At 45.5% G+C, this 25,706-nt stretch overlaps 1 protein-coding gene across 12 annotated transcripts in view; it reads left to right on the top strand.

The window, feature by feature from the left end:
- herc2 (HECT and RLD domain containing E3 ubiquitin protein ligase 2) overlaps window positions 1-25,706 on the top strand; it is a 52,062-nt gene that overhangs the window by 6,061 nt on the left and 20,295 nt on the right. For 5 of the 12 annotated variants that reach the window (XM_018750036.2, XM_018750040.2, XM_018750033.2 and 2 more), the window contains exons 5-54: window positions 1,355-1,577; window positions 1,765-1,865; window positions 2,708-2,849; window positions 3,782-3,892; window positions 4,164-4,338; window positions 4,586-4,759; window positions 5,134-5,154; window positions 6,165-6,353; window positions 6,544-6,695; window positions 6,799-6,956; window positions 7,085-7,198; window positions 7,284-7,535; window positions 7,882-8,075; window positions 8,314-8,514; window positions 8,842-9,070; window positions 9,779-9,903; window positions 9,984-10,162; window positions 10,313-10,497; window positions 11,045-11,200; window positions 11,531-11,716; window positions 12,051-12,221; window positions 12,340-12,443; window positions 12,551-12,701; window positions 12,872-13,086; window positions 13,295-13,427; window positions 13,830-13,957; window positions 14,213-14,408; window positions 15,096-15,232; window positions 15,519-15,695; window positions 15,878-16,014; window positions 16,189-16,340; window positions 16,684-16,875; window positions 17,840-18,027; window positions 18,141-18,333; window positions 18,496-18,678; window positions 19,274-19,458; window positions 19,769-19,916; window positions 20,090-20,286; window positions 20,594-20,824; window positions 21,013-21,151; window positions 21,635-21,778; window positions 22,362-22,504; window positions 22,946-23,213; window positions 23,539-23,681; window positions 23,799-23,897; window positions 24,005-24,173; window positions 24,262-24,387; window positions 24,549-24,657; window positions 24,975-25,114; window positions 25,207-25,397. In XM_018750036.2, the coding sequence (XP_018605552.2) occupies window positions 1,355-1,577; window positions 1,765-1,865; window positions 2,708-2,849; window positions 3,782-3,892; window positions 4,164-4,338; window positions 4,586-4,759; window positions 5,134-5,154; window positions 6,165-6,353; window positions 6,544-6,695; window positions 6,799-6,956; window positions 7,085-7,198; window positions 7,284-7,535; window positions 7,882-8,075; window positions 8,314-8,514; window positions 8,842-9,070; window positions 9,779-9,903; window positions 9,984-10,162; window positions 10,313-10,497; window positions 11,045-11,200; window positions 11,531-11,716; window positions 12,051-12,221; window positions 12,340-12,443; window positions 12,551-12,701; window positions 12,872-13,086; window positions 13,295-13,427; window positions 13,830-13,957; window positions 14,213-14,408; window positions 15,096-15,232; window positions 15,519-15,695; window positions 15,878-16,014; window positions 16,189-16,340; window positions 16,684-16,875; window positions 17,840-18,027; window positions 18,141-18,333; window positions 18,496-18,678; window positions 19,274-19,458; window positions 19,769-19,916; window positions 20,090-20,286; window positions 20,594-20,824; window positions 21,013-21,151; window positions 21,635-21,778; window positions 22,362-22,504; window positions 22,946-23,213; window positions 23,539-23,681; window positions 23,799-23,897; window positions 24,005-24,173; window positions 24,262-24,387; window positions 24,549-24,657; window positions 24,975-25,114; window positions 25,207-25,397 (8,156 nt within the window). The remainder of the gene's footprint in view (window positions 1-1,354; window positions 1,578-1,764; window positions 1,866-2,707; window positions 2,850-3,781; window positions 3,893-4,163; window positions 4,339-4,585; window positions 4,760-5,133; window positions 5,155-6,164; window positions 6,354-6,543; window positions 6,696-6,798; window positions 6,957-7,084; window positions 7,199-7,283; window positions 7,536-7,881; window positions 8,076-8,313; window positions 8,515-8,841; window positions 9,071-9,778; window positions 9,904-9,983; window positions 10,163-10,312; window positions 10,498-11,044; window positions 11,201-11,530; window positions 11,717-12,050; window positions 12,222-12,339; window positions 12,444-12,550; window positions 12,702-12,871; window positions 13,087-13,294; window positions 13,428-13,829; window positions 13,958-14,212; window positions 14,409-15,095; window positions 15,233-15,518; window positions 15,696-15,877; window positions 16,015-16,188; window positions 16,341-16,683; window positions 16,876-17,839; window positions 18,028-18,140; window positions 18,334-18,495; window positions 18,679-19,273; window positions 19,459-19,768; window positions 19,917-20,089; window positions 20,287-20,593; window positions 20,825-21,012; window positions 21,152-21,634; window positions 21,779-22,361; window positions 22,505-22,945; window positions 23,214-23,538; window positions 23,682-23,798; window positions 23,898-24,004; window positions 24,174-24,261; window positions 24,388-24,548; window positions 24,658-24,974; window positions 25,115-25,206; window positions 25,398-25,706) is intronic. The other 7 variants (XM_018750042.2, XM_018750035.2, XM_018750039.2 and 4 more) reach the window with 5 other exon arrangements.

Genomic DNA, 25,706 nt, shown 5'->3' with positions numbered 1-25,706 from the left:
TTCTGTTGAAGTGGCTGTGTGCTGCAATTCCTGTGTTTTGTGTTGTTTGAAACACTTTTTAAATGCAGAATACAAGCAAAAGGATCTTAAACAGTGCGGTCTCTTTGTAAATTAGGATGTTCCTCTAATTTCCAGTCAACGGCTGAGTGGAAATTGGCTTGCGCTTTAAAGCTTCCAGGTTCGAGAGATGGCTCGCAGACTGAGGTTCAAGTGGATTCCAGGTCCGATTTTCTTGGCTGTCTCCTTTCTGCCTTTGGAAGCGCTCACTGTTGGCCACACTCATGTTTTAATAAGCCTCAGTGCATTTGCTTTTATTTTTAGACTGGATTGGATTCACTCTGTTTCCTGGCCTACGTTGCCTTTGCAGTCTTCGCAATGCATGCGTTCCCTGTGACATCCTGTTCTGTAGTCTTCGAGGGTTGTTTGCCCTAACTTCACTCTCGTTTTGGGCAATTAAAATTTAGCTGTATTGTCAGCATGGTTGATTTTTATTCCATTGTTCACTTTCAGCTTTTTTTTTTTTTTTTTTTTGGAATGAGATTTTCCTTGCTGCTCTGTCCCCCCCCCACATTTCTAAAGGAAATGTGTTTGGTGGTGGTTTGAGAGCATTAATGTATCCATTGCAAGAACTGGCATAGAACAGGAAGAACTATTAATACGTATGTTCTGTATTTTAACTACACCCTGAAAGTGATGAATATTGGAATAGCCATGGGTGTTGTTGAAAGATTGACATCTTAATTAAATGACATTGCATTTTAGAAGCAATGTGCAGTTATCACACAGTATCAGGTACAAATATAAAGTGCAAAGTAACATTTGTTTCAAAGGCTTTGGGCTCACATGAAGTACAACCTCGCGTCTGCCAGGAATCCACTGTACCAGGCTGTGATTGAAGGGGAAACTGGATTTTTTTTTTGAAAAAAAAAATAAATAAATAACGAGCCTGCTCTTTGGAAAAGACAAATGCGTGTTTCTCCTCGCCCTGAATTGTTGATGAAATGCCCCGGATGCAGAACGTGATGGTAGTAATAGTTAGGTCCTTGGAACCACATACCCAGAGACTCAGTTAATAATCTTCTCCATACAGAGTGGTGAACAGACTTTCTCAGCTCACCAGCCTTTCGGAGAAGAAAATTCTTTAGAAGCTCTTCAACTCAACAGTCCCACTCAAGTCAGAATCTGGCTGTGATTAATCTTAGTCGTGAAATGAAAACCATGGACAGTAATTATTTGTGATAACTCTAGGTAAGGGTTAGTACATTAATGACAATGACTGAGCAGCCAGGTGCTTGCGTGCAGTAGGAACACCGTTACGCTGACCTACTGACCGTTTCCTGTCGTGGCCCCCCAGATGAGTGTGAGCTGCGGGACTGCCTGCGGGTGCTAGTGGAGGACCAGCAGAAACTGGCTGCACACATGGCCAAGAGTGCACTTTCAGCCCAGCGCCTACGTCAACGGCTCGTCATCCTGGAGCGCTACCTCATATCCCTGAGCCACAGCATGATGGAAGAGAGGTATAAGGTCCGCTGGAAGAGCCCTCCTAGCCCCCCGCAACCTGCTACTGATAACAAGAGGTAGGCACCAGCGAAGACCAACTGGAACGTACCCTTGACTAGTAAAATCCAATCTGTACTTGTGCTAATATAGCTTTCGGCAGTGCTGTCCAGTGGCTTGTTCAGCTATGAGCTTTAAGTTGCATAGAATAAACGTCCCTCCATAATAATAATGATGATGAAGTAGGTAATGATGGCTGTCTTGCAGCCCTCGTCCAGCTGGAAAGGGTGTGGAGGGCCTTGCAAGGGTGGGCTCTAGGGCCGCACTTTCCTTTGCCTTTGCCTTTCTGCGCAGAGCCTGGCGATCAGGTAAGCAGCAGCCAGCATCCTCTACCTCCATCCTCATGGCTCATTGACACCTGTCCTCTCAATCATTGCCTTTTTGAAAAGGTTATTTCAGCAGTGGAGTCTGGTTTTTTGCCAAATGAATCATCTTTTGTGTGTATCAGCCTGTTGGCTTACTGTTCGATTTTCCTTTTGCTTCTGAAATAAGTGTTGTCTGTAACATGTATGTGGGACTGATGGGTACAATAGAGACAGCGGGACTGTCTGTCAGCAGGTCTTGCACCACTTTTCATGATTCCCCCCATTCATATCAAGGTCAGTGGCAGACAGGTTGCATAACAGGGCTGTTTCGTAATATTCCTCGGCTTTGGATGAGCCCTTATCATGCAACCCCAACAAATGCCTTTTATACCCAGCCCAGACTTGTTTTGGAGGAGATTAGGTGAATTCTTTGCTAAATAAACTGTGATAACCTTCAAAATAATTTCTTTGAGATGTATACTGTTGCAGGGTGTGTGTGTGTGTGTGTGTGTGTGTGTGTGTGTGTGTGTGTGTGTACATATTATACTGTATATATGTTCATTATTCAGTTTTTCACAGATCTGTTTAATTGCAGCTGTTTTCTTATTGCCTGTGATGAGTGAATTTGTGAATACACCTGTGATGGGAATTATGCTGAGAGTGATTATCTGAATTAGTGAATGACTTTGTGCTCATGGAGAAAGTAATTAGACAGTGTAGTGGGTCTGCCTGTGAAGGGTTTTTTTTTTTTTTCTTTGCAGCTCTTGGCTGTTCTATGTTGTTGATCTTGCTTGTTGGGATCTCACAAACCTCTCCATCTGTTGCCTTGTTGTCCTCTGGAAAAGGCGAAGATGCAGACCTGTGCAGCGAGCTTCTTCAGGAGTCCCTGGATGCCTTGCGAGCTCTCCCAGAAGCCTCTTTGTTTGATGAGGGCACTGTGTCACCTGTGTGGCTGGAGGTGGTTGAGCGGGCAACAAAGTTTCTCAGGTCAGTCCCAGTCTCACTGACATCATGATGGGTCATATCTTCTTCAAGAAATTTTATATCTTTCAGAACTCCCATATACACCCCTTCCTCACATAAGATTAATGTGTTCCATGTAATAACCCCATTAGGGAAGCTCCTGCTATGATGAGGCTGAATTACCGTTATTATTGTTACCAGTTTAAGCAGTTCCTGGAAGAAGTTTTTTTTCTTTAATTATTTTTCATGACATATTTGTAACAAATGTTATTTCTAGCTTCTATATTTCTAGCTCTTTTGTTACATATTCATTTATTCATTCATAAATAACCACTTGTCCAGTGCAAGGTTGCTATGGTCCAGAGTCTATCCAGAAAGCATAGGATATGATGCAGTGTACACCCTGCACATAAACATTTTGATAATTTGACACTTGAATGTTTGATAAAGTTCTCAAGATCACTGCCTGTCATTCACATGGACCCCGTATCTTTAGAGGTGCAATGTACTGTTGCTAAAGTTTGTGTGGTCCCTGCTGCTGCTGTAGTACTCTTGGGCTTAACCCTGAATTGCTTCAGTAAAAATAACCCAGCTCTATAAATGGTTAAATAATGGTAATTAGCCTAACAATTAGATCTAGATTTATCTTGAACAATATTTTGTGATTGGATTAGATTGTTGATATGATAGGAAGTCTGTATGTGACACCACCGAGGGACTTTTGGCTCACACCTCAAATGTGACTGTCCCAAAACAGAATTATACGGTTTACTGATGTTGGGCACATATTTGGAAACTTCTGAAAGTATATAATATAAATATATCTATCTTGAATTTATTTGTGAGGATGATTTAGCCTGTGTTCATTTATTTCGTTGTGCTCTGTGTCTGCTGAGTACTGGTAAATATTCGGTACAGAATTTAATGCCGTGCACATTCCCCTTTGCGTCAAGCAGTGATGTCCATGGGAGCACCAGTGCTAAAGGCCCAGGCACCATCCCGTTGCAGGACCAGCATCTGGCCCTGGCCATCCTCCTGGAGCTGGCTGTACAGCGGGGGACCCTCAGGTATATCTCTTCGTCTTGCATGTCCCACAATAGCCATGACTCTCCTGCCCCACTAAACTGTCAGGATCTTGGAATCTTTGAGATTTCCTCTGATAATTAAGGGTCCTAAAGTAAACAGGCCAGTAGCCAGGCACCATCCTTCCCGCGTGACGGAGATGTGCGTATCCGACACATGCACATTCTTTCGAGCACCGCCACTGTCATGTTTGCCCCATGTCCTTCAAGTAACTTGCTTCTAAAGAGCTGATCCCTCGATTTTTCTGTCTTGCAGCCAGCTTCTGTCTGCTGTCCTGCTGCTCCTCCGTCTGTGGGACAGCGGCACGCAGGAGACTGACAACGAACGCTCCGCCCAGGGCACCTGTGCCCCACTGCTTCCCCTGCTGCACCGCTTCCAGAACATTCACTGCAGTAAAGACCTGCCAGGTGCAGAGGAAGAGGAGATGGAGGTGTGTCTCCAATCACTTTGATTTTCAGCAGCTCGTTCCTGGTAAAGCACTTGAATGCACATGTGGAGGTTTATAGAAGACTATTTTAATTTCAACTCTTGTGTCTTTGTTACAGACGTGATAATGTTTGTCTTAGATATTACCCTGTAAAAGTCACTGATCATGGCTCTTTGCATATTTTCTAGTTGTTGATAAATTACATTCTGACAGCATAGGCGGTAACCCCAGGGCTCTCCTATTGTTGCAGATCCTAGCAGCCCCACTGAGCCCAAATGAAAGCTTTCTGCGCTACCTGACATTGCCCCAGGACAACAATCTGGCCATCGACCTGCGGCAAACTGCAGTGGTCATTATGGCACACCTGGATCGGCTGGCGGCTCCCTTCAGCCCCCCACAGTGCAGCTCTCCCACCTCACACAAGGTACCTTCGTCTGACAGTGGTTTGTCTCAGCTCCAAAATCTTGGCTGTCAGCATCTTGGTTTCTTTTTGGGATTTCCAGCGATCGATTTTAAATAATGTTACAGGTCAGTGCCCAGGAAGCACTGTAGAGCTTACTTGATTGTCTTTGGATGAGAAGAAAGCTCTTTCCTGAGTGAAACTGAAGATTGTTTGCCTGTGAGCAGAAGCATGTGGTCCATTCCTTAAAATGGTTTATGGACCTGTATTGGTGGGGGGTTCGTGATCCTGAGGAGAATTAGTCTTGCGCCCGTGGCTGTGAATCCTTTTGGCAAAGGGGAAGACACTTATTTGCTCTGGGCCTCATATTGCACTTTCTCTCTCTTGTTCTGCTGCTGGAGGAGCATGGCAACCTGCAGGTAATTCAGCTCATCTCAGCACCTGCTGTCTTTAGTTTGGTTCTGGTGAGGCATTTGGGATTTATTATTCACATCAATGTATCTTCTTTCTTGGTGGGAGAACTTATTGCTGAGAATTTGAAAAATGGAATTTAGAATTTTTAACTGTAGGTAACTATGGATGTAATGATGGTATTATATAATTAATGTAGTTTTCCAAAATCTTTTTTTCACATCTCATGTTCCACCTTCATATAAAAGGTATGATGTATAATGATTATTGGTAGATAAAGTTTCGCATAATTTTATTTTCTCCCTGGTGCTTTTGATGTTTCTTTTCCCCTGCTTAAGTGAATAAAAGGCTAAACAAAATTATTAATCTTGCTTAGAAAGCCTGAGCGAGTGGCTCCAGCTGTTACCATTCATCATGAAGATGGTTAGGTATCGCTCTGTCTGTTTTTATGCAGCACATGTTGCTGTAATAAATGTATAAAGAGTACTTGGAGGAGACGTTAAGTACAGCTGTTTTTTCTTTTTTGCACTTAGGAATAGACAAAAAGTCCACTGTTGTCAAAGACAGTGCTGACGTGAGAGTGCTGACACTTTGAACACGCATTACCTACTGTAAACTGAGTAGACTCATGCCCACATGGGGTGACTGGCCAGCTGGCCTAGGTCTCTGCAACTTACGTACTGATAGACTGTGGTCCTCCGCAGGTTTAATTTCTTCAGTTTTGTGCCAACATGTAGCTTTTTTCCTCCTCTTCCTTGTGCTGGCTGGTTACTTTCTCATCATATGTGATGTCATTAAAGACAGTATAACTATTGAAGGTTGTAATCATAGTTATTTACCTGGTCATAGCTCTTTTTGGTTGTTCCTGTTACTTCATGATGTCTTTGCAAATATGTATTTGATTTGCTTGCTTTATTTCAAACTTAGTGAATGGGCTCTGAGTCAGTCTCCAGGATAGAGCACTTGTATAGCAATTAAATGTGTTTAACATCTTGTGCTAATCCTTATGCTTCCCCAGGGCACCCTTCAAGAGGTGATTGGGTGGGGACTTTTGGGTTGGAAGCCCCACGCCAATGTGAATGGGCCTGTCCAGTGCAAGGCGCTTGCCAACCTGGGGGTCATGCAGATCGTGTGCTCTGAGAAGGGCTTCCTCATTCTGTCTCGCAGTGGAGCTGTCTACACTCAGAGCTATAAGAGTACCGCATTGGTGAGTAGCCTGCCATGTGTGCAGCCACTGGGACACTCTGCAGCCTAATGGTGTGGGTTCCTGCAAGAAAGCAGCTGGATCCTCAAACACAACTGCTTTGTAGTGAACAGGAAATATGTATTGCAGCTGAGTTACTTTTGGCTGTAGTTGGCAGTTCTTACAGCTTTTTGTGTGTGTGTTGTGTTTCCAGGCTCCGGCACTAGTTCAGGCCCTGAGCTCCAGGAAGATTGTGAAGGTTGCAGCCCATCCAGACGGGCAGCACTATCTGGCTCTGTCAGCCAACGGGGAGGTCTTCTCCTGGGGCTGCGGGGATGGTGGGCGGCTTGGCCACGGAGACACCACGTAGGCACTCAACAATCATTATATCGACATCTTTGGTAGTCATCCTCCACTTATCTCTTCCTCATCTCCTGTGGATGAGAAGTATGCTCTCCTGTCCTTGCAGGTACCTGGAAGAGCCAGCTTTGATTACAGCGTTCACTGGAAAACAAACAGGAAAGCATGTGGTACACATCGCCTGTGGGAGCACCTACAGTGCAGCCATCACTGCCGATGGGGAGCTCTACACCTGGGGCAGGGGCAATTATGGCAGACTGGGGCATGGTATGCTGTGTGTGAGATCCTGTCTGATCAAAAGACCTATGCAAATGTTTACTTTAACTGCGGTAAATATAAAAAGAGGCAGAACCTCTAAATGACTGGAATGTTGATAGGTGTTGTCTCTCCCATAGGCTCTAGCGAAGATCAGACAACACCAATGCTGGTGACGGGACTGAAAGGACTGAAGGTCATTGACGTGGCTTGTGGCAGTGGTGATGCACAGACCCTGGCTGTCACAGAGAATGGTGAGTAATGTGACTGCACTCATTTAGCCTGTGTTTTAGAGAAGCTAACCATGTGTGACAGTTCCCACGTTTGCGAGTCTTGCAGGTCAAGTGTGGTCCTGGGGAGATGGTGACTATGGAAAGCTGGGCCGTGGGGGCAGCGATGGCTGCAAGACACCAAAGCTAGTGGAGAAGCTACAGGACCTGGACATCATGAAGGTGTGCTGTGGAAGCCAATTCTCAGTGGCCTTGACCAAAGAGGGCCAGGTGTACACCTGGGGCAAGGGTGACAACCAGCGGCTGGGACATGGCACAGATGAACACGTTCGCTACCCCAAGCTGCTGGACAGTTTGCAGGGTGAGTTTTTGATGGCCAAGGATTTTGTCGTGATGCTGGTAGAACTGTGTGCTGATTTTCTAGCTCTTGAAATTGCAGCCTGAGATGGAGTCCTAAATTAATTCAGACATTTTTTTTATATTAAGTATACATTTGTTGGTGGAATGAACCTACATATTCAGTGTCTAAGATGACTACAAGTGTGAACCCCTGGTTTACAGTGAAACTGGCCTGTGTTTGGCTTTGAACTTCATTGTTTTCCCTCTGGCAAACATCAGTTTGCTTGTATGCAAATGAAAGTGTCAAATGCTGTTTAGATTGTTCTGGGTTTAGTTGCTTAAGCAGATGGCCTTTGGCATTCCTGCAGGAAAGAAGGTGGTTGACATTGCAGTAGGCTCTACACACTGCCTGGCTCTCACAGATGAGGGAGAGGTGCACAGCTGGGGCAGCAATGACAAGCTCCAACACTTTGACACTCTCTTCTCCAATAAGAAGCAGCCCAAGGCACTGCCAGGCCTCAACTCCAAGCACATTGTGGGCATTGCCTGTGGTCCTGGTCAGGTAAGGTTCTGAGCGACCATTGTCGTCAGGATTGACCAGTTTTGACAAATGTAAGACTTTATATACTGTGTTTACGGTGAAAAGTATGAATAAATTTCTTCTAGGAGATATAAAAAAAAATTTGTTAAACTTGCCAAGAACTGATTTCATGTAAATGGTGCTTTCATATTCTGAATCCTCATAGATTCCTTTTATCGCCCATATTGTGTTCTTTCACTGTGTATCTGTGTTTGTACAGAACTTTGCCTGGTCCTCCTGCTCAGAGTGGTCAGTGGGACTGCGCGTACCCTTTGTGGTCGACGTCTGCCCTATGACCTTCGAGCAACTCGACTTGCTGCTGCGACAGGTCAGCGAGGGCATGGACGGCAGCTCAGATTGGCCACCCCCACAGGAGAAGGAGTGCATGGTTGTGGCCACACTAAGCCTACTGCGGCTTCAGGTTTGTCACAGACTTATAACAGATATGCAGCTTACGAGGCAAAGACATAATTACTCTGCTGCCTACACCCATATTCTGCATAGAATGTAGAGGTTGCTCTACGAATGATTTTGTTACAAAAGAGTTGACAGTTGGTGAATGACAAAGGTTGTGGCTTTCTAGTGTTAGTTTTACAGTTGACTGCTACAGTTATTTCCAGTCTCTGGGGCATGTTCAGTTTGATTAGTTTATCCAGTTTTTAATTGTTGATCCGTAGGGCTGTTTTCATGCTGGCACTCAGGTCTGACCCTCTGTTTCTACCTGTGCTCCCTTGTTCCCGTGCTGCAGCTGCACTCTGCCATCAGCAACCAAGTAGACCCGGAGGAGCTGGGGCTGGGCCCGGGCAGTATGCTGCTGGGCAGCCTGAAGCAGGCTGTGGTGACGCTGGCCAGCAACGCAGGTGTGCTGGGCACCGTGCAGGCCGCTGCTCAGGCTGTCTTGCAGAGCGGCTGGTCCGTGCTGCTGCCCACCGCTGAAGAGAGGGCCCGTGCACTATCCTCGCTGCTTCCCAGTGCAGGTAAGGGATATTCCTTGGGTGCTCCGCTGCCTCCTGAGTGAAGGTGAAGGGTCTTGCCTCTCACAAGGTGGTCCAGTATATTATTACATTGCTCTTTGGGATCTTGTCCACAAGGTTATCTCTTTCATCCGTTACTTGCTAATTAGGAAGAAGCCTCATTTTCTTCTAGGTGTAATCAGTTCCTAACTCATTAGGATAATTAGCATATTTAGGGCCCATGATACACCATTACATTTGCATTTAATCTTTGAATACACACTCTTTTCCAAAGGGATGTACAGTGACTTATTTTACTTGACAACTTTTTATTGATCATGTTAGATACATGACCAACTCAATAGACTCATTCATTTCTGTATACATTACAGTAATGTAACACACAAAGGGCAGTGTAGATTCTCTAATTCATCTGAAACACATTTTTTGGACTGTGAGAGGAACCCAGAGCAGCTTGGAGAAACTCCTATGAAAATTGGGAGAATATGCAAACTCCACACAGACTGAGGTGGGTTCAGACCCACCAGGGCTACATGCTGTGCTACTGTGCTTCCTGTTTGAGATTTAATTCTTAATTTCTGAAGATGCAGTGCGTGATTGTCAACTAGACTCTGTGTGAAACTCCAGAGCGACCCCGTATGGGACAAGCGGTTCTGAAATGTTTGGACCATGGCGAGGGGTAGTGATGCTGTGGCTCTGTGTCCCTGTCAGTGTCTGGCAATGAGATGGGTGTTGGTCCTGGCCGGCGCTTCATGATCGATCTCCTGGTGAGCAGCCTGATGGCTGATGGGGGTTTGGAGTCTGCGCTCAATGCTGCCATCACTGCGGAGATACAGGTTGGTTTGCTACCGACTCTTTACTGCCAACTGGTTCTGAAAATATATGATGGAAAATGCCCTTGTGACTGTTACTTTAGGACATTGAGGCCAAAAAAGAGGCTCAGAAGGAGAAGGAGATTGACGAACAGGAGGCAAATGCATCCACGCTGAATCGGAGCAGGACACCCCTGGACAAAGACCTCATTAACACTGGGATCTACGAGTCCACAGGGAAACAGATCCTGCCTCTCGTACAGCTGGTCCAACAACTACTAAGGTACCAGCTTGCACCTTCTTTGCTGAAGAGTTTTCATTTCTGTACTGTGTGTTCCTGGTACAGTAAATGTTATTAATTTTTTGGAATTTTAACCTGTGTGTGAGAGGAGAAGGTTTGTTAATACTTAGTCTCCACTTTTGATGTCCATAGGAACATTGCTTCTCAGACCATTGCACGGCTAAAGGATGTAGCCCGTCGCATCTCCAGCTGCTTGGACTCGGAGCACGTTACCAGAGAGCGTTCGGCTTCGCTTGATCTGCTGCTCCGCTTCCAGAGGCTGCTGGTCAGCAAACTCTACATGGGTGTCAACAGGACTGAGGTTGTCAGCAGCTACAGTGAGTCATCCTACCCCTCACTCCAATGCTGTTACTGTGAATGGTCAAAGTGAGAGCTGTTTTTCAGTAAGCGCTATCAAAGGCTACAACTATAGCCTGCTTCTAGCTCTTATAAGACAAAGGCCTGATTTGTCTGCGGGGAAAGAAGTGGCATCTGTTTTCTTAAAGGCTGCTTGACACAGAAAGCTTGTCAAGTTACTGGCCTTCTTGAGCCGCAGGAACATTTTTTTTTTTCCCCCCCCTTTTTTTTTTTTTTTTTTTAATACATCAGGTTTTTAAAAGGCTTCCTTTCAAAACATATGCCTTAAGTCTTATTTCACTTATATGCTTACTGTAATGAAAGCAATTTACGCTTGAATATTTTAGTAAAATCTATATTTAAGCATACTTTTTTAAATGTCTCAACCCAGTGCTTTTTGTTGAAATTTTAATGTGCTCAGGTCTGTCACCTGCATTGATGGGATAAGGAGTGTATTGGTTTAATAATTTACTCTGGAAAAAATGAACAGAGATCTGTGTGTCTAATGGGGCAATATTGTGTTTGCAGACCCAGAGCTGCTAGGTGTGGGGTCCCTGTTGAAGAAATATATTGCATTGCTCTGCACTCACATTGGGGATATCCTCCCTGTGGCCACCAGCATTGCTTGCACTGGCCACCGCCATTTTGCTGAGGTGTCCCGTGTCATTGAAGGCGATCTCACAGGTACAGTTGCTTTCATATAGCTTTTTATAGTCGCGTAGTAACACTTAGTTTCATAACTTTTTAAGAGTGAAAACATCACTGTACAGCTACACCCTACCCAAACTGCCCTGACCTTTGACTCTGTTTTGGTGTGAGTTCCATGGCCAATTGGAGCAATCACTATCATAGCATATTTTTAATGTTTTCTTTCTATTTTCTTGTTTTCATGTTGCTTTTTCATGGTAGATGTGGGTTGCTATGAATATGTGCATCAGGTAAAATGAAACGCAGTGACGTTGGTGAGAGTGAAACAGTGTCTATCTGATGGACTGTATGAGCTGTGTGTTGTAGGCATCCTCCTTCCCGAACTGGTTGTCTCCATCGTGTTGCTGCTCACCATTGATGCCGGCCTCATGCAGGAGACGGGCTCCATCCCCCTCCTAGCTAGCCTACTTGAGCACCTAGACCGCTTCAATCATCTGGCACCTGGCCACGAAAGGGACGACAACGAGGATATGGCTTGGCCTGGCATCATGGGTAAATAAATGCAGAACCGGGATTGTAGAATGTGATTTGGTATTGCTCTCAGTATAGCAATATTTACTGGTGATATTTACTGAGTCTTGATGACTCCATAAATTACTGCCTTAGTTTTCAATAGTACTGATGAACCATGTTGGTGCTGGGCAAATTTTAGTAGCGCTGGGCAAATTTTTGAAGAAAGCAACTCCTTTTAATTGATACCACATTCGTGTAATGTGTGAGCAGGCAGGGCGTCATTCATAACAGTACGACTGATTTTACGTAAACCTTCTAACTAAGGGTTGAACCTCTCCGTTCCTGTGTAACAAACCATGATCTGCTGTGGCAGGATCATTTTTCACAATTCAGAGCTCCAGGAGCAATGAAGAGGTTTCCCTCATCCGCAAGGCTGACCTGGAGAATCACAACAAGGATGGTGGATTCTGGACAGTTATCGATGGGAAGGTCTATGACATCAAGGACTTCCAGGCGCAATCCCTTACTGGAAACAGCATCCTTGGTAGGCAGTACTCCAGGGGAAATCTATACCATTCTTTTGTTATGGGAATTTGCATCTTTTTTGAGCATGAATGAAGTCTTGTGTTGATACTTAGGTGACTGTTGTCTTCCTCCCTTAGCCCAGTTTGCTGGAGAAGATCCAGTCATTGCACTAGAAGCTGCACTGCAGTTTGAGGACACCAGGGAGTCCATGCAGGCCTTTTGTGTTGGCCAGTACATGGAGGTATGAGCTGTAGTCTAATTTTTCTATGTAGGTTGTGATATAGGCCATTATAATTGTTAATGTTTGAGTAGATTGTTTTTCTTCATGATTCTAATCTCCTTTCTCAGCCGAACCAGGAGACTGTGACCACACCAGACCTGAGCAGTCTGTCTTCACCCCTTATTGACACAGAGAGAAATCTGGGCCTCCTTCTGGGCCTCCATGCTTCCTACCTGGCCATGAGCACACCACTGTCACCCATGGAGATAGAGTGTGGCAGTGAGTGGTGAAAACTGACCTTAATCTTTCTGTAGCTTTATCGCTTCCTGTAGTTTTTTGCCACTTTATCTGCTTGTTGCTCCAGTTTGAATAATTACTGTAGAACTTGTTTGTGCTTGTGTCAGTGGACATGCTTTTTGCTTATTCTTTGTCTTTGCTCTTCTTCTCAGAGTGGCTCCAGTCGTCTATTTTTTCTGGGGGCCTGCAGACCAGCCAAATTCATTACAACTACAATGAGGAGAAGGATGAGGACCACTGCAGCTCTCCAGGGACCACAGCACCTGACAAGTCCCGCCTTTATTCCCGCCGGATGACACTTAGTGACCACTCTCAGCCCTTCCTGCAGGCAATTGCTGACAACAACATCCAAGATCACACTGTGAAGGTAGACCCATAAATGGGAGCTAGATGTTTGTAGTCTGAATTTGTGTCTTTTGGTGCCCTTTGTCTGATGCAGCATGAGAACCTTCCATCTTTTTCACTATTTCTATTGGAGTTTGATGTCTGCAATGAATGGTCTTTTCAATGCCAGGTGTTTGAACTATAGACATTAACTGTTGCGGTTTTTCTCCTCTCCTGCTTAACATTTGTAGGACTTCCTGTGCCAAATTGAGCGCTGCTGCAAGCAGTACCATCTCATCACACCCATCATTTTCCCTCCAGAGCACCCAGTGGAAGAAGTGGGGCGGCTGTTGCTCTGTTGCCTGCTCAAACACCAGGATCTGGGTAATGAGAGAGAGACACACACACACACACACACACACACACACGTTGCAGTGAATTTGTGAGATATGTGTAGAACTAGGGCTTCAAAGGTCTGAAAAATATTTTCTCTGCTGAATAGTTTTTGGAAATATGTGAACATTTATGGAGATTGCTTACCTATTTCTTTGTATAATTTGTAGTTGGGATATAAACATTTGACATTAATCTATTTATATTAGTGCATCCTGCTGTATTGTTGTACCAGTGGGAACCGCTCTGTATCGGTGCCAGAGCACCATGTTTTTGTTTCACTAGTTTCAGCAGAGATAACGTCTGATTTTATTTAATGTGTGGAGAGTGAACTATTGGCTTGATTGAATGTGTGGATAATAAAGCTGACTGGCTGACCTCCCCCCACCCCAGGTCACGTGGCCCTGTCACTCGTCAATCAGTGTGCCTTGGGTGTGGACCAGGGCAAGCAGAGGTCCCTCCCAAAATCTGTGATTGATGTGTGTCGCATGGTGTACCAGGCAAAGTGCTCTTTAATTAAGGTACAAAATTCTTGTCCTTCCCTCATCGTAGTGTGGTTTGAATTTCGTTAAATGATTAAGTTACGTATTGTCTCTTCTGAAAAAGTAGGATTTAGTAACTCATTTTGATTTTACTTGTTTTTAAGGTTTATCTTTTTATGTCAACTCTCGTGGTAAAACTGTAGTGCTTGACTCGATGGAAAACAAAGGGAGGATATCTGTCAAAGCCTCATTTGGGCTGTTGTGATTCTGCTAACCAACTTCTTCCTGCATCAGACACACCAAGAACAGGGCCGCTCCTACAAAGAGGTTTGTGCGCCAGTGGTGGAGCGCTTGCGCTTCCTGTTTAATGAGTTGCGGCCAGCGGCTAGCAGTGATCTGTCCACCGTGTCCAAACTGAAGCTGCTGAGCTCACAGCCCCGCTGGAAGATGATCACGCAGAAGCTGATTCGTGACCGCCGGAGAAAGAGAGGTGAGCGGAGTGTGGCAGCTCTAGGGGTAAAGACTGGCAGTCAAGTTACTGCCTCAGAGAGCTGTATCTCAGAACACACAGTTGTTCCAGAGATAGTGAGATGTTTGACAATCGCAACATGGAGCAAACTGTATTTTTAAACCAGGCAAGAATACCAAATAATGTGAATTGTTTAATGTTGCTTCACTGCACTCAGTAGTGAATCACTGCTGTCTTGAGCCTGTCATAAAAAGAAATTCAAGGTCTATAGTCCTACATGATTTGACATACTGACAGGAATTGGCCATTTCTAAGTTATTAGTATTGTCCAGTTGTGTGTGTCAAGTTTTTTGAAAAATTGTCATAAATTTCTGCTGTAGCCAGGCAGCATCTAGATACAAAATTGTACATCCAGGGTAACATACTAGTCCAAGAAATTTCTTTAACTTAAAATGAAGATGTTTAGGATTTTAAGTGTGCTGAATTTCATGATTCATTTGCCATGCCTGTGTCTAGATTTGAAATCTTCTTTGCTGATCCAAAAAGTGATTCTTCACCCAATCCAATTGGGGGGGAAAAAAACAAAATATTTGATGATAGTCTTTTTGTCAAGTTTTCTCTCCTTGTTTTTGCCGCTTACAGTGGAAATGATAGCGGGAATACTTTTGACCATGAAACTTTTGAACTGTGGTTCATGGTGTATTTCAGTTCCCAAGAAGTCTGACTCAGCTGATGTGGAGGAGGTCAAGCTCGAGAACGATGAGGCAGGTGCAGAGGAACCCTCAGGAATCCCCAGCAGCCCCTCGCTTTCAGACAAAAAGCCACTGCCTATGAAACCCCCTAAGGTGAGCTGCTTTTGGTCTCTTGCACTCTATTTGTAGAGCCTCCCTCCTACAGTTGCCTCTCCTCACCAGAAAGTTTACCCTTTTTATAAAGAAATTGCATTATGTTGCTGTTGTGCCCAGAGCACTGTGACCTTTCACATACACATCGGAGAAGCATCACCGATAACTGTTTTTAATGCCAGTTAATGTTTGTAATTGCTTCAACTTCATCAAGACTCTCAAATAAAGCTTTGGGTGTCCACACAGTAGAGGCGTTGGGTAATGGTGCAACTGCTCACATCTCTAGCAGGACAAGTGGCAGCCTCTGCTGAGCACAGTGACCAATGTGCACAAGTACAGGTGGCTGAAACACAGTGTACAAGGCCCTTCCCCACAGCCCAGCCTCATGGCCACCATCGTGGAGTTTGCGCTCAAGGAGGAGCCGCTGGACGTGGAGAAGATGAGGAAGTGCCTCCTGAAGCAGGTGAGAGCTGCTGGGGAGGGTGGTATGGACTAGGGAGTTGTTTCTGTGGGGATGGGGGTTGTGAGTAATAAGATCAGCAGAGGGCTGCAAATGTGTATAGGGAAGGACTTGTATAGATCATACTTGTCAGAGCTGTCTTTGTAGCAGCTATGTTAGTGTTGTATGTGATATGTGCCTGACAGCTGGAGCGAGCAGAGGTGAGACTCGAAGGCATCGATACCATGCTGAAACTGGCATCTAAGAGCTTTCTGCTGCCATCAGTGCAGTATGCCATGCTGTGTGGTTGGCAGAGACTCATTCCAGAAGGGACCAATATTGGGTTTGTCTCTTTCCTGTGACTTTTTCTATCCCTTACATTTTTGTGCTGGTGGATAGTTAACGACAATTCATAAACAGTATTGATGTCCCCTCCTTTTGTTTATGGATATGTATATTTAATGCAAGGATGTATTTCAAAGAGGTTTCTGTTTTAAGCATGTTTATCCATCTGCAGGGAACCACTGACTGACTGCCTTAAGTATGTGGATCTCATTCCTCCCTTCAACCGCATGCTGCTGGAGGTTACCTTCGGCAAGCTGTACGCCTGGGCCATTCAGAATGTGCGCAGTATCCTGCTGGATGCCACTGTCAGGTTTAAAGAGCTTGGTAAGGAACCTATCGGCTCCGATGCCTTTTGAGTTCTTCTGATCTCGTCTTTAGTAAATGTGCCGTTCACAGAAAGATCGTTTAAAAAATTAAAGAAATTAATTTGAGCGCAGCAGCTCTTACTTAACCTTATTGTCTACATTTGAAAGATGTTCCATTTTCATTTGGTTTATACCAGGAATAGTGACTGAGGAAAAGTAATATAAATATAATTACTTCAGCAAATCAAGTAACAACTGAGATGTTGTGTAAACCAGAATAGTGACCTCTTATGATTGTCTACTTTGCCTGATTTTGACCCCATGTGGTGTGACTTGTATTGTCTCTTTCTTCTGGTCTCCAGGTGTACAGCCGGTGCCTCTGCAGACCATTACAAATGAGAATCCAGCAGGACCAAGTCTCGGAACCATTCCACAAGCGCGCTTCTTGCTGGTCATGCTTAACATGCTGTCCCTCAAGCATAGTGCCAACAGCCTCAGCCTGCTGCTTAACTCGGGGATGCTGGCGCTCACTCAGAGCATCCTCAGACTCATTGGTAAGACTGCGGGTTCTGTGTGGCCATAGCCTTTCACTCTCACATACAGCTGGCTGTTCAGACATGAGCCAAGGTGTGGGCGGCATGGTGGCACAGCGAGTAGCGCTGTTGTCTCGCAGTGCCTGGGCGCCTTTTTTTGTGGATATATTTGTTTATTAATTGCCAGCCTTTTATTAACGTCAGTTGTTATTAGTAAGGATATGTATTTAATTCCTACTTGTACATACCTTAAATTGTATGGTGTGCAAGAGGGTAAAGAGGGAGATGGGGAGTGACAAAGTAGAATAGCCTGGTCCTGGGGTTGTTCCAGGCTGTGTCTTTACTTTTGCACTGGTGCACCGCTCAAAGAGAAAACCAAGAATCTGTGAGGAATGAAAAAGGAAGCATCAGTTAATGAAAACTAGGGCTCCTTAGATAGGTGCTGCTCTGCTGCTCTCCCTGGCCTGCTGGATTGTGGTTGCTGGTGTAGTTTGATGTAGTTGTGCATCGCCCGGGTGGTAGGCAGTAGTCAGTGTCGTTCCTCGTGTCATTTGAGTCATTTTAGCTGTTGGTGCTGCATGGAGTCTGTATGTTGCTACTGTGATCTGTCAGGAGGTAAGAAGCACTCTTCAGTCTCCGGCTGGTCAGTATCAGTTGTCCTGCTTCGCCTTTTTCTGCGCACTTTATTCCCCTTGTTGATGAGAATCCACCACAGGTATTCAAGAAAGGGACAAATCCCTCTGCTGCTGGGCCCACTACAGTGAACCTGTCCTTGGTGCTGAAGATGTCCCTCCTCTCTCTATGTCACACCTGACACACCAGGATATAACACTCCACAGGCAGTTAATGAAGAATGAAATGCAGCTATGAAGAAAAAAATCATAAAATCACAATGGATCTTAGTGGGAGATGAATATGGTTTGAGAGAGTTGTATAAATCCCTAGATTAAAAATAAACTGTTGTGACTCATGTGCCTCTGAACAGGTCCAAGCACAGACAGCACTGAAGAGGACCCTGGTTTGGCTTCTCATGGGGGCTCAGCCACTGTGCTGGAGGAGTCGCGGAAGGAGGCAGCACCCACCCCTCTTCCAGCCACAGGTCCAGAACTAGCGGCCATGATGAAGATTGGTACCCGGGTGATGAGGGGCCCGGACTGGAAGTGGGGCGATCAGGTGAGGAAGAAAGATATCATTTGTAATGCTGCAATGGGCAGAGGTTTTCAAGTGATTTCAGTAGGGTTGTTTGCTCCTGATGCCCAGTGCCATAGTGTGTGTTGCACTTTCAGGATGGCCCACCACCAGGCCTGGGGCGTGTGATTGGAGAGCTGGGTGAGGATGGCTGGATCCGGGTGCAGTGGGACACTAGCAGTACCAACTCGTATAGAATGGGCAAGGAGGGGAAGTATGACCTCAAACTAGCAGAACCTCCACCAGCCATCCAGACGGCCACAGAGGACTCTGACACAGAAGATGATGCTGGTAAACATGCCTCTGTCTTGTATAAAAATCAACTGCAATCTTTAAAAATGGTCTCTTCTCATTGGCTTCTTTGCCATTGCTCTATCTGCCGGACTTTATCCGGTCCATTTTGCCAACTGTTCTGTTTGTCTTTCTCTCCACCTGTATCACCTTGTGTGTTAGAAGGAGAGCCAGTGGAAAAGAGCTCACACCCCACTGCCCTAATGCTGACCTCTACGGTAAACTTGCTAAAAACATTGGCATTGTCTGCTGGAATCCATGCGGAGGTGATGCAGATGGAGGCAATGCGCACACTCTGTGGCTTGCTCAGAATGGTGGTAGACAGTGGGACCAGTGACAAGACAGGTAACTTTTTTTTTTTAAATAAAAAAATCACACCCTATGGAGACATAATGCTTTGAGCAATTGCAGGTCATCACAGGGCAATCACACACTCACTCATGCTGACATACAGAGGGAAGTTTACAGTCATCAGTCCACCTAACACTTGTTTTTGAACTGTAGGAGGAAAATGAATACAAGGTAAAAGGGTTCTTCAGCACTCCTGATGAGGGTTAATCTTGTTTTCTGTGCTTTGATACAATTTCAGAGCACCCTTATACATTTGAGAGATTATCGTTGTCGTTACTGGTATTATTGCACTTTCATTCATATAGAATAACCCCTGTTTGTATTCCAAAGCTGTTTTCCTCACGCTTCCGTCACTTGGTTCTGGTGGGGGTGTGGTACCAAGCAAAAGATATAGACACCCTGGAGACATCTGACACTTCTTAATTTACTTTAACTGGAGGCAACTGATAGATGGTTGGCCAGTTCTTGAGCATTTACCACATTGTGTCCTGGCACAACACACTGCTGCGATACTGTCATACTACAAGTTATCATAAAAGGGCAAAGTGTGCATTTGAGTGTGCTGAATACCTTCTTTTCCCCTCTTCAGGCTGTTCTGCCCATCGTCAGGTGTTGCTGGAACAGCATCGCAGCTGGTGTACACTGGGCTTCATACGCAGTATTGCCCTCATGCCCCAGATGTGCAGCACATTGAGCACCTCACCCTGGATTGCCCTCCTCATCCGTATCGTGGAGGGCCATCAGTCCTTCACTGCCATCACTCTGCAGAGGCAGGTGAGGGATGTGCTGCCCATCACCCCATTTTGACAGTTTTTTTTATAAGGTTAACTCAGGTTGTTTATATCCTGTATTAATTAACTTTGCTTTTAAATGTGAGTGTGATTTGTTAAAAGTATCTATTTCTTTGCACCTTAAATCAAAATAGATGGGAAAAATTTGACTTTCTGGGTTTGCTTTATGTCTTAATAAATTCTCTGCTGTTGTGTGCAAAAGCCCTTCCAGTGAATAGAAGCTCTATTGAGTGAAAATGAGTACATCACATCGAGAAGGAGGTTCCCCTGACTGTGTGCTTCCCCCAATCTAGATCCTGGCACTGCGCCTGCTGCAGGCGGTACTCCCATCCTGGGACAGGACAGAGCGCTCTCAGGACATGAAGTTCTTGGTTGAGAAGCTGTTTGGGTTCCTGGGTAGCCTACTGAGCACCTGCTCCTCTGACCTGCCTCTTCTGAGAGGTGAGGCAGGGGTTAGAAAATGTTCTTGAGCTCATGCTCTTTATGTTGGCTAAAAGTACATCCTCAGAATTTTTAAAGTAAAAGGAAGTGCAGTATTTGAATTTATCATATACTAATACAGCTTTTACTAAATATTGTTGTGATATCTGACTGTCTTGCGCTTACCAACACAGAAGGCTCCCTGCGACGCAGGAAGTCTCGACCCCAGGCCTCCCTGACGGCCACTCACAGCAGCACGCTGGCGGAGGAGATAGTTGCTGTGCTGCGTACCCTGCACTCTCTGAGCCAGTGGAACGGCCTCATCAACGAGTACATCAACTCGCAGCTAGGCTGCATCGGCAACATCATGGCAGGCCGACACTCCGAGGCGGTGAGGAGGATAGTGGCTGAAATGTCAGTTGTGCACATCAGAATAATCAACTGAGCTAATGACATTTGCAAAATAGGACAATTTTGTTTGTTTTTCTGTGAACATCATGAGGATATGAATGCTGGTGATTGCAAATGAATTTTACTCGTATATAGTTAATTTTTCACCTATGAATTCACTGTAATATCTTTTTTTATGTCTGTAGTCTTTTTCATGAACCCACCACCAAACCTGTTGTAGTGTATGTCTCAGCTCCTCCTTAGCCCAGTTCCTGCTCAGTGTTTCCCCCATTACCTCCCTCATACAGACCCTGCTGGAGGAATACTTCCCTGACACCGATGGACCAATGGCCGGGAGCTTGATGGCAGTGCTCGCCGTGATTGGGGGCATCGATGGGCGCCTGCGGCTAGGCGGCCAGGTTGTGCACGAGGAATATGGCGAAGGCACAGTGACACGGATCACGCCAAAGGGTCGCATCACTGTGCAGTTCCACGAGATGAGGACCTCCCGGGTGTGCCTTCTCAGCCAGCTTAAGCCGGTGTGTAATGGAGGGGTCATCAGAGAAGACTCGCTTGGTATCAATATATAATGCAGTACTGTTCGAGTGAAAGCAAAATTATAGTTTAGGTTGTTGTGCTGGCAAGTTATGGTCTGTGGGTTGGGTTGCTGTGTAGGAGGACTTTTCTGTGAGTCCTTTATTTATTTTTTTTCCTTTCTTTCTCCCAGTTACCAGTGGTGTCCTTCAGTGTGAATAACCTCCCCTTCACAGAGCCCATGCTGGGTGTGTGGGCTCAGCTGGTCCACCTGGCAGGCAGTAAACAGGAGAAGCAGCGTCTGAAAAAGCCACTGAACCACGGACTCGCTGGTACTGAAGGCCATGTCAGTGGGGCAGGAAGAGGGTGTGGTACTAGGCACAGGCACACCAGTCTACATAGAGCTACGAAGCAGGAGAGCCTCCCATGTGTAACAGATTCCTCCACAGGAATGATTTGAATAAAGCCACATTTATGGATAGGATATGCTCAGCTGTGCTTTCCATAAATGCACTGTAATGCATGTATGAGCCCACCTGGGCTTTCTGACTTTAATGTGTTCTTACATTGATTAAATGAGGGCTCGGTGGGTGCTTTCAGTGCAGTCTGCCATATCCATTTGTCTAGCCTTGGTTTAGCCGCTCACAGGCAGCATGTGGGGGTTTGAGAGCATCTCATGGTCTTGTGTGGCTGATGTAACGAGTCATGCACAAGGTTTTCTAGTGGTACCTCATGAACGCAGAGACCAGGCAGTGGGCTTTAATGGGACATTTTTAAAGAGGGTCATTTGTCATCATTTTGTCCTTCTCAAACAGACCAGGTTGACCTGCACTTGCTGCGCTGCCAGCAGCTACGGCTCTACATCCTGAAGGCAGCACGAGCCCTGCTTTCACACCAGGACAAGTTGCGACAGATTCTTTCCCAGCCTGCAATCCTGGAAGCTGGACCCAGCCCAGGGGGTACGTGCTGTATGGGCTCTCAGACGGGTCAGCAGTTCCTCCTCCCACAGAGTCGTGCAGAATAGCTGATAATGATCCTGTCCTCTCACCCATACACCCACATGACAGTCTGGGGGAGGCTGTGACAGCATGCCCTTTACTCGTTTTTTGGCCTTTGTCCATCACAGACCCAGCAACGGGTGCAATGTAGGTGGGCGCATCCATCAGCGGAACTGGTGTGCTCTCCTGGGGAGTTCCAGAGAAGTTCATTACTCTTAAGCAATGTGTCATGCTGTGTCCCACCTATATGTCATTCGTAGCAATCCTGAACAGCCCATGCCGCTTTACAGGGAGCAAAGAATATAGTCATTGTAGACATTGAGTTACTAGAACGGCACTGTACTCTGAGCCGAAAATAACGTTTTCCAGTTAACAGCTGAATAACTTTGAAGGTGGTTTCTCCTTGAGACAGTTGGGGTTATGTGTGGTACTTGCCACAGTTTTTACTGCAATGATTTGTTACAATGAGCAATGTCTTATTGTTGGTAAAACCAGAGAATTATTCTGGTGGCGTGTGACTCATTTCGCTTTGTTCTCTAAGCAGATGATAGTGTCATATCATCGCTGGATGTGGGGGATCTGTCCCCAGAAGGTCCCCTGCCTCCCCTCATCCTGCTGCAGCAGCTGCTCTCAGCTGCCACACAGCCCTCCCCAATCAAGGCCATCTTTGACAAGCAGGAACTGGAGGTGAGTATTTATTGTTGGAGTTTCTTGCAATCCCCACAATTTTTAATGAGTGACTTTATTGGGATACTGTTATACAGCTAAATTTATGTAAAATTAGATTCTTCAGAACTTCAAGTCTGTTCTGCTCTGCATTTTTTTTTTTTTAATTTTTATGAAAGAACAGCACTGGGTCATAGCAACACAGGTAGAAACGATACGCTGCGAAATGGCACATACCTATGCCAAGTTGCCACCAGCAGCGGTAAATGTGCTGGAAGCTCATCTTCTTTTTGTAAGAGGCACTTAATGGCGGCATTTAAAAATGCAGGAAGGAATTGACATGAAATCGATGAGCAGAATTAATGTTGCCGATATCCCTTGAAATGTCATATTTTGGGAAGGGATTTAAAGAATGTTCTCAATTCTTATCCTCCTCCTTCCTGTGTGACTTCTGTGAGGCAGGCTGCTGCCTTGGCGGTGTGCCAGTACCTGGCGGTGGAGTCCACCCACCCTTCGTCCCCTTTGTTTGAGGACAGCAGCTCCAGTGAGGCGACCACCCCCATTGCTGTGCAGCACATGCGGCCTCCAAGGCAGAAGAAGCGCAAGGCCTCGCCCATTCCACCACTGCCCATTGTGGTGCAGCTGATGGAGATGGGTTTTCAGAGGAAGAACATTGAGTTTGCACTCAAATCACTGTCAGGGACCACCGGTAGTGCCTCTGGGGTACCAGGTACAGAAGCTTTTCACTTCATGGCAGTAATGCTTACTGAACTGTGGGAGGAGGTGGGGGACATGGCCTTGGTGCTGAAACATTGCAGTATCAAGGTTTAGGAGCAGAATAAACTACTGAAAAATTGGATATAACTTCAGTACATTAGTCAGTTATATGTAGAAGAAAAAAATTGAGAACTAAGCTTTGAGTAGACATGATGACGAAAGTCATTGTTTCTTTGTAGCTACTGTTTGGAATTTTTATTTAAATGCATTTTCTGTGCCAGTATGTTGAGATTATTTTGAGCACACAGGAAGAGATGAAAACTGTTCTCCCACTGCAGGAGTGGAGGCGCTGGTGGGCTGGCTCCTGGACCACCCTGATGTTCATATCACGGAGCTCTCCGATGCTGACACTGTGTCTGATGAATATTCTGATGAAGATGTGGTGGAGGAGCTGGAGGAGCCTGAGGCAGCCTTCCCTGTGGTGGGTGCGCTCCTCCTGTTGCTGCTCTGCTGGACTTGCCCTACTTGAGGTACACTGATCACTTGTTTTTGTCAGTTAGATATCTTTTGTTTTTCTCTCTCTCCTTTCTTTCCCTAGCCTCCTGGTGCAGTGGTTACAGAAAGTCAGACATTCAAGAAGAGATCTGATTTCCAGAGCAATGATGATTATGCTGTTTATGTTCGGGAAAACATTCAGGTAAAATTGGAATGTCACTTCAAGATGTTCATTCTATTCATTTAGCTTTTTGCGATTTTGATTAAATGGATATTAATATTAAAAGCACCGTCTGACTTCCTTTGCAGGTGGGAATGATGGTAAGGTGCTGTAGAACGTATGAGGAAGTGTACGAGGGTGATGTTGGCAAAGTGATTAAGCTGGACCGGGATGGACTCCACGATCTGAACGTGCAGTGTGATTGGCAGCAGAAAGGCGGGACGTACTGGGTGCGCTACATCCACACAGAGCTCCTTGGTAAGTTTGCTGATGTGATGTGGGAAAGATTTGGGGCTTGTTTTTAAAATTTTAAAGACATGCTAACTTCTTTCAATTTTCCCACCAGGATTCCCACCGCAAAGCTCTCCTTCGCACATCAAGATTGGAGACAAGGTTCGAGTGAAACTTTCTGTAACGACGCCAAAGTACAAGTGGGGCTCGGTCACGCACAGGAGTGTCGGTGTTGTAAAAGGTAATTTCATCAATTTTTTTTTTTTTTTTTGATGGACATTTTCCCTTAAGTCAATGTAGAGGAATTGTTCTGTAGAAATAATCTTTTGTAAAGGCAGTGTGTTTATCCCTTTTAAATGGTTAAGTGGTCTTTAGGCTCATGGGCATGTGCACTCTATTCAGCTTTCAGTGCCAATGGAAAGGATGTGATCGTTGACTTCCCTCAGCAGTCCCACTGGACGGGCCTGCTGTCTGAGATGGAGCTTGTGCCCAGTATCCATCCTGGAGTCAGGTGGGCTTCGCCTTGATGCTTGCTGCCTGGGAGCAAAGAGATCAAAAACAGACTTTTAGTCGTCCGTTGTACCCAAGCCTCTTTGCTGTGTTGTGTTTTATGTGTAAATGGTCTTTTTGTCTGCTGAAAAATGGTGAAACCTGCCGTGAAATTCCCAGTCATATTCATTATGTTGAAATAAACAAATCACTGTGTCGGCAGTAATGAGGGAAAAAGGTTTCTTTGTGTTAACATGCATTTTAATTTGCATCGCTTTGCACGCTGTGATGGTTGGCCGTAGGGACCATTATCAAACTGGTCTCTGTTTCTTGCTGTAGATGCGATGGCTGCCAGATGTTTCCAATCAATGGCCCCAGATTCAAGTGCAGGAACTGTGATGACTTTGACTTCTGTGAGAGCTGCTTCAAAACTCGCAAGCACAGTGCTAGGCACTCCTTCGGCAGGATCAACGAGCCAGGTCAGTCTTCAATGTTGGCTGCATCTTCCAAATCGGCTACGGAGGTACGCGTACCTCTCCTTACGCAATGCCCATCTCTCGTCCCCTGGCAGGCCAACCCCCAACGTTCTGCGGACGTTCCGGGAAACAGTTGAAGAGACGCCACAGCAGCCAGCGCGGTGTGCTCATTGACGAGTGGTCACGTGTCATTAAGAGCCTCAATGTGTCGTCATCCGTCAACCAGGCATCACGACTTATTGACTGCAGTGAGCAGTGCTGGCAGTCCTCAGGGTCGCAGGGCAAGGTGGGGACTTCATGGTGCTCTGGCAGTGGAGAGACATCTGGCTTACAAGCCTGGGTGGGCAGTGAGCTATAGTTGGAGATATTTGGTGGGGCTTCATGCAGAATACTTATACTGGTTAATTTTAATGACAATTTCTATGTGTTGCACATAATTACTCAAATTACATTTATTAATTTAGCTGACACTTTTCTCCAAAGTGACTTACAATGTTAAGGTATCCACAATTATTCACCCATTTTTACAGCCTGGTACTTTTACTGGAGCAATTTAGAGCAAGTACCTTGCTTCAAGGGTTCTACAGCTGGAGGT

Source organism: Scleropages formosus, chromosome 1 (genome assembly GCF_900964775.1).
Source record: "Scleropages formosus chromosome 1, fSclFor1.1, whole genome shotgun sequence".
Classification (NCBI taxonomy): domain Eukaryota; kingdom Metazoa; phylum Chordata; class Actinopteri; order Osteoglossiformes; family Osteoglossidae; genus Scleropages; species Scleropages formosus.
This window is presented reverse-complemented; position numbering and strand designations above follow the sequence as displayed.